Source organism: Neofelis nebulosa, chromosome 5 (assembly GCF_028018385.1).
Source record: "Neofelis nebulosa isolate mNeoNeb1 chromosome 5, mNeoNeb1.pri, whole genome shotgun sequence".
NCBI lineage: Eukaryota > Metazoa > Chordata > Mammalia > Carnivora > Felidae > Neofelis > Neofelis nebulosa.
The window spans coordinates 49,483,830-49,495,919 of NC_080786.1; the positions used below are offsets into that span (position 1 = coordinate 49,483,830).

Sequence of the window (12,090 nt, forward strand, 5' to 3'; positions counted from 1 at the left end):
CCCAGGCGTCCTGAAGCCATTACATTCTAAAGATAATTTTTTCATTAATGCATATATAAGACCTATTTCACCATTAGGGTCAATAGTAGCAAGATTCCTTTGAAAACATAATTATCCACATGTATCCATTTGTTTAGGTCATGGTTTGTCTATAAATTTACATGCATTAACATATTATTGAGTCCTATAAAGGCAGCTCAAAGCCCTGTTTGTTAAAATTTGTGTTACAGAAAATTAATTCATGGCCTAAATTTGTCTTCTGTTCCTTTCATTTTAGGTTGAGGATTTGATTACACAGATCCGAGAGGTTTTTATCCAGACTTTAGATGACCTCACTTGGATGGATGCTGAGACGAAAAAGAAAGCTGAGGAAAAGGTAAAAAGAAACACAAAGCTAACTATTAGCTAACAATTGCTTTACAAGCAAAGATCAACTTTTAAGGAAGTTCAGAAGAAGGAAGTTCAAGGATTGCATAAAGTTAAGCAAGCTCCTTCAAGATGTCATGTTTCCAGGAACAGTTTTCGTGGATAAAGATTTGTTTCTATGATTTTTCACCTTTTATTATCTCTTTGCATCCAGCTCCTACTGTCCATGTTCAATTCAAACCTTTGAAAGATCTCCAATTTTCCTTTTTTTTTTTTAAGGAGTCTTCAGAAAACAAGGAAAAATCTTAGATGAACAAGTAAAGAACCGAAAGATACTATCAATGGTTCATACTTCTCCTCTTTTCATAAAGCTTATGCAAAAGGACTCTACTAAAGCCTAAAAAATATCCCTTAATGTTTAATGCAGATTTCCAGCTCAAGTTTTAGAAAACATGCCTTATTTAGACTTTTATATGACCTAGGGAGAAAAGCGCTAAATTTCTATAAGTGTAAGGTGATACATTATTTGAGTATTACATGGTGATCTACAGTTAAAGGGATGTTGAAGGAGCCTTGTTATAGCTATTCTTATCTACCCCATTGTGCACCTGTTACTGGGACTTCTCATATCTTGCATAAGAACAAAGGTGTCATGGCTCCTGGGTGGCTTAGTCGGTTAAGTGTCCAACTTTGGCTCAGGTCACGATCTCATGGTTCATGGGTTTAAGCCTGGCGTCAGGCTCTGCACTGACAGCTCAGAGCCTGGAACCTGCTTCAGATTCTGTGTCTCCCTCTGTCCTCCCCAACTCATGCTCTGTCTCTCTCAAAAAAATGAATAAATGCTAAAAAAAATTTTTTTTAAGAATAAAGGTGTCAGATGCCTAAGGAAATCTTAGGTTTAAATTTACTACGATCATTTGTCTTGATAACTATATAAAACTAGAAGGAATATGTCCAGTGGAAATTCTATATACTTTGGCAGCAAAATTCACATGCAACCTGATAATTCCTCTGTAGTTGGGATGGCAAGAAGAACAGACCATTCTTCAAACTGATACAGAAAGAGTTTATGAACCTACTATAATAAAAAACCAAGATACAGTCTAGTTCTTTCCAGGATTAAATCATGTGGAAGGACTATCTTTTTCAGTCTTCTCAAAGCTGGAGATAGGTTAGGTCTAGAATTTAGGCACCAAAGTATATCTGTCTTTTCATCACTGACTCAGAAATTCCTCAGAAATTCAGGCCGGCTCTACTCCTTTCATGTTCTAGCTATCTTGACCTGGGTCTATTTGATGTAGCACAACTGGATTATGCTAGATCATCATTTCCCAAGGCAGTATCATAAGCCACTGAACCCACAAGTAGTTCCCTGAAGAAGACTCTCACGGTCAAAGAATTTAGGGAACATTTCCTGTAGGAAGACTTTCCTGATCCCACCCTAGACTAGGTTACATGCTTCTAGGAGATGACTCTAAGGCACCATACCTAACACTCATTACATTGCCTGTTACTGAACTTTATGGTAAGCTCTCTGGGGGGAGAAAGTTTTTCCTAGCATTGTATTCTCAGCCCCTTACAAAGTACCTGACTCATCATAGATGCTTGAATATGTATTGAATGAGTAAATAGACAAATTAATTCCTTATGCTTACAATTGGACACTTACAATTACCTAATTTTAAGCTGCAGTAAAGAAGCCTGCTTAATGTTTTTGTCACAGTATTTACCCAAAGTATTTGACAATAGATCCTTTTTATGTAGACCTAATTCTGTAGAGTTTGTGTCCCTTAGGACACTCTTTGGGGAAGTGTCTTCTAGAAAATAAAAAACTCTGAGAAGGGGCTGATGGTAATGGGCAGTGGTGTGGAAACCTACAAGAAAATGGGCTTGGCCTAAAACAGACTTACGCATATCCTGTCTGATCCACTGCGGAAATCCTGTGCTTATGAAACAGATTTGTAGCATAATTAAATTACTTTTTTAGGTTTTTATTTATTTATTTTGAAAGAGAGAGAAAGTGAGCAGGGGAGGGGCAGAAAGAGGGAGAGAGAGGATCCCAAGCAGGCTCCACACCATCAGCACAGAACCCGAAGCGGGGCTCAAACTCACGAACTGTGAGATCATGACCTGAGCCGAAACCAAGAGTCAGACGTTCAACTGACTGAGCCACCCAGGCGCCCTGCATAATTAAAATATTTAAGAGCAATGTAATATGATAGAATCAAAAGTCAAATATCTTTGAAAAAATGAGAGAAATAAAAAATGGAAAGATATTGCAATAGTAAACTAGTAATAAAATAATAAAAAAATAAGTAAACAATTTTAAAATAATAAAAATAAAAATTAGCAAGGGTAGTAAGCAAGTGGTAAACATGAGCTAGTACAACAAGGCAAGTCCTGTCTTCTACTCATTTAAATAATGCCATTCATTTAACTGTGGGAAGATAGGTACACTGGCCTTGGAGACCAAAAGAGAACATATAAACTCCAGGACTCCATACTCAGAACATTAGCACTAAACTTATAAGCCCATATCTGTTTTCTCAGCCAAATCAGTGAAATGGAAAGACAATTATAAGCTGGTAGAATGGAAGCACTATTACTTACCCCTCCTAAGAAATGGAAGAAAAAAGCCTTTCAGAGAAAAATTTCATAGAAGTACAATACATGAGGAACAATGACTTGTCAGTTTTCATTTTGGTTTTCTTGGGAAAGCTGGAGCCTATAAGAATAGGGTATTAGAAGCTAAATTTCAGAACCGGTTTTTGTTTATTTTCAACCCCAGGGAGAAGCCATTGCAAAGATCTCTATTTAAGTGTTGTCAGATACTATTTTTGTAAACAGTATGGAGCAGGTTATTCAATTGGCAGTCATGGGCAAATTATAATGTTTGCATTTAAAAATATATATATAATGTTTGCATTTGAAAGCTATAGAATTATCCTTATGTTCAATATTTTAATTGTCATAGGCCTTAGCAATTAAAGAAAGAATTGGCTATCCTGATGACATTATTTCAAATGACAACAAACTGAATAATGAATACCTCGAGGTAAGTCTCTATGCAGACTGTGCTAATGATACCTGGGGCTGGTGATGATGTCATTTGCAGCTGTGGGGTGCCCAAAATGATGTGAAGTAGCCTAAGGCCAAAGGTCTTGTTATATAAAAGCCTTTTCCACCGAAGCCAGAACTTGTGTTTTAGTTTTAGCCTTTTGTTTCATTGGCCTGGTTCATATTTGGTTTTTGTGATCTTGGTCTCCATATATTCCATTGAACAGTACTGGAAAAATCTGGTGTCCTTTAAAGAGCATCAAGGGGTAGACATCAAAGTGATGAACAACAGGCCGCACTCAGGCTCCTTATCTCCTCTGGTCCAGGCCTGGAAAGTCACGTCTTCAGTTCCCCTTCGCTTTCCTATTATTCCTCCACTGGATAAAAACCAGGTTATGCCTCTGTATTCAAAAAAAAATAAAACAAAACAAAAACCTACCATTTGAAAACCAGAATCGGTTTTATTCCCCTCTGGTAATGTAACAATGAAAAGAGAACAGAATTGATTCTAGTCACTACACTATTGATTTAAGACCCAGCTGAGGATCCTGTTGCTAATCTTGTGGTCCCCGCAACTCCTTGAGACCCTGGTGACAACAAGGTGATCCTTGCCCAGAAGTGGGGATGTCAGTGATTCCTAATCCATTGATTACCGGTCTAACATGGGAGTTTGCAAGCCACAGTGTCCTCTTCTCTCTTTACATTTGTAGAAAAGCTTGACTATTTCTTGTAAATGAGCTGGCTGCAGCATCTGAGTCCTGGGGGCCTTTGTGGCAGGAGTCTGATGGCTAAGAACATAGACCCACAGGGAACTTCTTGGGTTCAAATCCCAGCTCCACCATTCACTAACTTGGGCAAGTGACTTAATTGCCTTGGTTTCCTCAGCTTTAAAATGGCAATAACAACCCATCTTCATAAGATTATTATAAGGATTAAAAACATGTAATATATAAAGTGCTGAGAACAGTGCCTGGTACATTGTAGGTGCTAAAATGGAATGTGCTCTTATCTGTCATGTAAGGGTTACTATCAATATAGGAAAGCTTGTCTGACACTCGGTTCATTCGATTAGTTACAGAAGAATAGACTAAAGTAGCGATTTAGTTAGAGCGACAGTGACCTATTATATAGAACTAGGCTAAATGGAATTAAATCCTTCTTTGGTAAGTTTTAATGCTCTCCGTTAACTTTATTAACTGATACAATTTAAGAAAATGTCCCCTATGTTTTTTTAGCAGAAATTTTGACTATTTTTCCCAAAACCTTTTATGTAATATAGTTGAACTACAAGGAAGATGAATACTTTGAGAACATAATTCAAAACTTGAAGTTTGGCCAAAATAAACAACTAAAGAAGCTCCGAGAAAAGGTGGACAAGGATGAGTATGTATATTCCAGTTTCCTATATGTTCATTCAGAAAAGGGGTTTTTCCCCTCTCATTGTTGGGTTAAGAAAAAGAACCTGACTCAATGTTAATGTTAAAAAAGTACAATATCCTCCTTCAATGGAGTGAATACCTCTAAGAGCATCCAAGAATATCATACTAAAGGTGGGTCAAAGATTTAAGCAAAATTAAAATTTGTTTTATTATGGTGGCCTCAGGCTACCTCATTTCTTTGGCTTCCTGTCATATTATTACCTCTTTCCTCTACTTTGTGGACAAGTTTCTCAAGAACACCTTAACCTAGGTAACCCAGAGCTCCTGCAAGTTTTCTCTGAGGCCACACTTGTGGAACTCGGAATTATCTCCTGCCCACAGCCCCACCTGTTTTCTATGGGTCAGTCATCCCACAACTCCATCCCCTTCTAGACTGCTCCATGTGACACGCCCCTCAAACTTGTGGCAGCCAAATAAGAGATAATGGGAGTTGTCTTCAAATGCTCTTAATCCCTGCTTATCAGTGGCATTGGTGCTTCATGTTAACATCAGCTTAGTGTTTATTTTTCAACTAAATGGGTGTGTCTAACTCAGTATGTCTAACATATTAACATGCATCAACTTGTGTGTTTGTGCACATAGAGCCCTAGAGCTGCTTATGTTGACTTTTTCTTTCTGGGCTCTTAACTTCTAGAGAACAGGGGCGATTCCTTTTGACTGCTCAGCAGCATGCTGAACACATGGAAGGTTTTCAGTTAAAACTGAGTTAAAGAGTGAGTGAGCGAATAAAAAAGAAATGTACTAACTTGATCCGTGTGGTAGCCGACAAAATAACATGACAGTGAGGTGCTTGGTTTATTATTCATGTATTCATTTATTCTTTCATTTATTCATTTACTAAACTAATATTGTAGAACACTGACTAAGTCCAGGTGTCATTGGGAACTGGGAGAATCACAAGTGAACTTTGATTATATTATATTATATTATATTATATTATATTATATTATATTATATTACAACAGCAGAAGGTAAGAAAGACATATATAATAAACTCTACCACTAGGAGGGAAATGTGCCAGGAAGTGTACAAAGTGATGTGAGACTGTTTGATGACAGGCTGTTATGTTCTCAGTTAACTAAGTACAGGTTGGACAAAATTCCTAAGTGAAAATGCCAATACGTTCAATCTCTGTACACCATTTTGAACCTGTCAGGTGCCATGAAAGAGAGATTGATTTCCTTTGCTGACCTCTGGGTTTATACTGCAGTAAATGTATTGTCTGGTGCTAAAAACAGGGCTGCAAATGTCAGAGAACGTTTAGTGTCCTAGCTGGCAAAGAAGGAAGAAGAGTGGGTGCATATGGTTTGTGTTGTAATTGGTTGTGAAACCCTATTTCAAGAAACCCACAAAAAAGTCATCAAAAAGAATATTCAGTGGGTAAACTTATAAACTGAGAAGTTTCTTGTAAGTCTGAATTTTTTTCTTTAAGATGCATATACTTACATTTAATAATTGTTAGTACTGTGTGAAATATCTACAGAGAAATATTATCAAATAGTGTTTCTGAAAATAGCTAATATAACCTGCATCCATATGACACCAGAAGACTTTTTCATAATTTTAAAAATAGTTGTTGAGTTATGGCTTCATGTTTTCTTTTGAACTTAATGTAGTCCAAAGTTCTACAATTATTTCGTAATATAGTTTGCATTTTTCATTCCCTTTCATCATATGTGTTGCTTTTCTCTTGAGTCCTTTTCCCTTACAATAATCACAAGTGAAAGCTGTGTACGCTGTTTTAATGAATGTTTGCTCAGTAGCACGCATAGGTCAACAGAACATTTTGGGTCCTTCCCATGAGCTTCTGATAGTCATCATAAGTGCAATATGGCTTCTAAGGTCTTCTCTGCCATGTCAGACTAGTTTCTTTTCCTTTCTCTTCTCCTGCCTGTGTACTGAGTCCAAGGGTTCTAAATTCTGGCTGTACAGGAGAGTCACCTGGGGAGCCCTAGAAATAATACTGAGGCCCCAATCTCACTACCCTTGCCTGTGATGTACTTGCCTGTGGGTGGGGACCCAGGTATTGGATTCTTTTTAAGTACTACCCCCCAACTTCAAGTGAGAACCTCTGAGTTAGTGTTAGTTCCTTTTGGTTAATGATACTCTTCGTATTTAGTTTTGTGTTATTTTCTTTTTACAGGGTGATGCTTTTAATTTGGCAGTTTAGGTTTAAAATTTATTTTTTGTTTTCCAAAATATTGGAAGCACTTTTGACAGTGATCACGTCAAACCATTAGGACTGTGGGATACAATGTCATGACAGTTCCTTATATTTTTTTGAGGTTTCTTGGAGTGAAAGTTTCAGACCTATTTTGTAATTGTGTAGTAGTAATAAAGTCACTATGTTCTCCTTCCTTTTTTATGTATACCAAATTCAAATCCTCACTGTGTGTGTTCAGGCAGACACATCTACTGCTTCTGCTTTGTTCACATAGTTTGTAGTTACCTCTCAGAGAACTACATTTTCAGTTGCTCAAGTCCTCACTCCTAAGGTCTTGCAGGAGAAATGGGTGCCCATGCCCACAATTGATGGGACAGGGATGGGAAAAACTATGGATTATGTAGGGTTTATATTGTAGGGTATTGTAGATGCATTATATTTTCAAGACAACAATCAATTTGAATTAATTCAGTCAATTAACCAAGTAATAAGCTTCTGGACCTATTTTTGTTTTTTCGTTTGTTTGTTTGTTTGTTTGTTTGTTTGTTTTTCCCCTCACTGGGCAAACTCCTATGCTTCTTGGCATCTTCCACCGTCATTATGACCACTGAATATTTGTACCTGGCCCAGATTTGTTTTCAACCCACATGTCTAGCTACCCATGAAACATCTCTACATAGGTGTTCCACAGACCCTACAAACACAGAATTTTCCATTTGGGACAAAATTTGATCATCTTTCTCCCCATATCCTCATATTGCCCTATATTTTCCAGCAACTTTTATCTTATTGTTATCAAGACAGAAATCAGGGACTCACCATTCTAGACTGATCTCTTTCTCTCATCTCTGACATCTATAGTAATATCTACTCCAGATCCCCATTCAAAACCAAAAGTTTACATCTACCAGCTGCTAATTAAAGATTATATAGGTATTTCTAGGGGATCTCCATCTTACTATCTCCATGGTCACTGAGTAAATTCAGGCATGTCTCATTGTTCACCAAAGTTATTACTAATTTTTTCCTAATCTTATCACCAATCATCTTACTTTCCTTCAGCTCATTCTCCTTACTAATACCCTAGAGATTTTTTAAAGACACAGAATGAGTTGTGTTATTTCCTGATGAAAACCTTTCAATATATCCCTATTGCCTATCTCATGGTACAAGGCTCTGCATTCCTCCCATTAGCTCTCCAGAATTCCTTTAGATTCACCCTGCCCACCCTCCCAGCATTGCCCAAACCTCCAGCTATAGGAATAACTCTAGGTCATTCTTCCATCTTTTCTTCCTCCTTATCCCTTACCGTGGATCACCCTTTCTGTCCTTGTTTATCTAACAGAAGCCTATATATTGTTGGACTCAACTAGAACATTACTTCCTTATTCATAGCACCCCACTGCATTTTTCTCTTCACCTTGTGCCTGCCCTAGTCCTTGTTGAAAGCAGAAACCAGATGTTTGTGTCACCAGAGCCTGAACACTGATGAACAGAATGTAGACCCTTCCTCAATGTTTCTGGGGTTAATAAATGATACAATAGTGGTTTGTGATCATGCTGATGAAGTGAACTCAACTGCCAAGGTAGAGAGTGTCACATCCAAGCGTTTCACCATCATGGTCAGTGAAGTTATATAACAGCTCTCCGCTGCTCTGTTTAACAGATTCAAAACATTGAGAAAGTCCTGGAAGTCTGTATGTGATCTACCTGATTTAATCATTTCACTAAAAGAGCCTTCTGCCCATTTGAGCAGGCAGCTACTGCAAAGGACAGGGATTTAAATTTGAAAAGCTTGGTTCATGGGGTTTCTGAGTGCCTAGTGTTTCCAAAATTATCCCAAACATTGTGTTCTCTGGGTCTTTGGTACCAGTTTGTAAAGAATTTCAAATATGTCATATTATCAGATAGTAAGAGTGATAAACTTAGAATGTAATATCCTTTGGCAAAATTACTTAGATATATATCTGTAATGATCTTATTTCCAGTAACATGATTATTCACTTAGAGTCAATAGAACATAAACCTCTAAAGAGAAAGAAAAATGTACAAGAATAACAACAGAAAACATTCCTTTTCTTGTGTTTTAGATTTGATGTTATTTTGTTAGTTTCTCAGGACACAACTTCCTGTGATATAACTGTGATGTGGCCCTGTTTGTAAATCATGACCACTGAGCCGCGGTGTTACTTATCAAAAACTACAAAGATTTATTTCATTGCTTCATCTTTCCTGCTGTTGTGTTTCAAAATAAAAACACAGGTATATTGACAAGAGCCAGTTCAATAAGCATTTTATTGAGCAGCTGCAACATGCAAATCATTGTGCTAAATAAACACTGTAAAGGATATAGATAAATAAAATGTGGCCCTGGACCCAGGAGCTCACAATCTAAAGAAAGAAGCAAGTAAGTAACAGTTAAATCTGATAAAAGGCAGAGTTTGCTTGGTTCTGTTACAAGTGCTAGAACAGCACTTTTTTAAAACCACCATTAAACCTTTACTTATTAGTAGAACATTCTCTAGAAGCAACATGTCAGCATTTAAATTAATATTGACATGAACAGAAGATTCACTAGAAACAAAACAGAACAAAATGGTTGGTTCATCTGTCTTCCCTGTCATTGCTTCAAGCCTGCTGTTTTTTCTAATCTGGGCTCATTGGATGGTGGCAATCCCTGGCAGCCATCAGCTGTGGCTCTGTGTGTTTTTTCCTGAAAGGCCAACACCACCAAAAACAGCAGGGACGTTAGTACCCTGTGAAGTGACACCATGGATTTGCCACTGCAATGAGTCACTAACTCTCTTTCAGTGTCCCAGTTCTGCCACTTACTACCTGTGGCCCTTTAAAAGGCATGTAGTTTTCTTATTTATAAAATGAGCAGGTTGATTTAGACTGTATAACATCTTTAAGATTCCAGCATTCAAATTCTGTGGGCCTAACTGTGAAGTTTTGATAAGAGCCAAGAAGTTTTCCTCCTTGGCTTCTACACATCAGGTGACTCAAGAGAAAAAGAACATGCTCTCCAGAGAGGTAGGGAAGTAGCTTACTTCTTTCTAAAATAACCCTTCTATTTTTCCCCTTCACTGATATTTCTAGAGCCAGTCTTCTTTCTAATGAAGTCCTATATCAGTGAGCTTGGTTATCAAAATAAAAATAGTATGCAGGGCTATTATATTATATATCATATAATATATCCACTAATATATAATATAATATAATATAATATAATATAATATAATATAATATAATATAATATAATAATGTGGGTAAATGAGACGGTATAGAGGTGGTGTTGGTAGGAACTGTCCAGGGTGTGTGTGCGGAGTGCTGGAGACTTGAGACACAAATGAGTCTCCATGAGCATAGATGTATGGGGAGGATTTACAAAAAAGATTATTTGGCTCATCAAGCACTACTGAGCCAGGAACATGGAATAACAGATAGACTAAATTTGGACAAATTATTCTAGTTCCCACATACTGCCATGGAATTCTTGTGTTCTACATTTGTTGTAAGAGTTGAAAATTTGAGATTTCCATCTTTTAGGCTCCCATTAAACTGCCAGGCTTTGTGGTTTTCCGCTGTGTTTTGGAGGCTATAAGCAAAACATATTCGATCAGTAAAAACATTTCTGCTTTTTTAAAATTAAGTTTTTATTGCAATTCCTGGTATGATTAACATACAGCATTAGATTAGTGATTCAACAATTCTATACATTACTCAGTGCTCTTCATGATAAGGATAAAGACATTTCTGCTTTTTAATTAGCACCCAAGGAAGGCTTTGGGTTTTTTTTGTGTGTTTGTTTGATTTTGGTTTTTGGCTTTTTTAGAGGGGATGGGAAGTAGAGAAGGGAATTAAATGGTTTAGAGGTTGAAGTTTTAAACTAAGAGAATTTTGCAAAAGAATTCTAGAACTTTTACACTAATGTACCATCTTTTTATTTATTTTTTAATTTTTTTAACGTTTATTTATTATTGAGAGAGTGTGAGCAGGAGAGGGGCAGAGGGAGACACAGAATCTGAAACAGGCTCCAGGCTCCAAGCTGTCAGCACAGAGCCCAACACGGGGCTCGAACTCACAAACCGCAAGAACATGACCTGAACTGAAGTCGGAGGCTTAACCAACTGAGCCACCCAGGTGCCCCTACTAGTGTACCATCTTGAGGGGATGATATTTCAGTTGGTGCATAGCTCTTGGTGGCCATGGCTCTCTATAGCCTGCATAGAAGGAGTGCCTCACCTAGGCCTAGTGCCTTCCCCCTTCCCAGAGTCCAAGGAGGGGAGTCATCTATCTTGGAGGTTGGAGGACTCATTCATATGCCAAGGCCCAAATACATATTGAGCACCTATCATGTTCCCTAAGTCTTAGAGATACAATTAAGAACAAAGCATAAAATAAACAAGTGAGACAGTATTAAACTAAAAAGCTTCTGCACAGCAAAGGAAATGACCAACAGAATAAAAAAGCAATGTATGAAGTGGGAGAAAACATTGGTTAAATCATATTTCTGATAAGGTGATAATCTACAAGATATAGAAGAGACCTCTAAAACTCAGTAACAAAAAAAGTAATAAGCCAATTTAAAAATGGGTTAAGGGCTTGAATAGACATTTCTCCAAAGAAGACTTACAAATGGCTGACAGACACGTGAAAAGATGCTCAGCATTAGTAATCATCAGGGAAATGCAAGTCAAAAACCACAATGAGATAACACATCACTGCTGTCAGGATGACTGTTATAAAAAAAGAGAGAGAGAGAGAAGTATTGGTAAAGGATGTGGAGAAATTGGAAAGCTTGCACACCATTGGTGGGAATGCAAAATGGTGCAGCTGCTATGGAAAACAGTATGGCAGTTCCTCAAAAAATTAGAAATAGAACTACCATATGACCCAGGAAACCCATTTCTAAATATATTCCAAAGAATTGAAATCGATATCTTCAGGGAATATTTGCACTCCCTTGTTCATTGCAGCACCATTCAGAACAGATAGATGTGGAAACAACCTGTTTCCACTGACCGATAAATGGATAAAGAAAATGTGGTACATATATACAA

At 37.4% G+C, this 12,090-nt stretch overlaps 1 protein-coding gene across 5 annotated transcripts in view; it reads left to right on the forward strand.

Moving 5' to 3' along the window:
- MME (membrane metalloendopeptidase) overlaps positions 1 to 12,090 on the forward strand; it is a 99,090-nt gene that overhangs the window by 57,512 nt on the left and 29,488 nt on the right. For all 5 annotated transcript variants that reach the window (XM_058730279.1, XM_058730281.1, XM_058730282.1 and 2 more), the window contains exons 14-16: positions 278 to 376; positions 3,341 to 3,421; positions 4,703 to 4,806. In XM_058730279.1, coding sequence (XP_058586262.1) covers positions 278 to 376; positions 3,341 to 3,421; positions 4,703 to 4,806 — 284 coding nt within the window. The remainder of the gene's footprint in view (positions 1 to 277; positions 377 to 3,340; positions 3,422 to 4,702; positions 4,807 to 12,090) is intronic.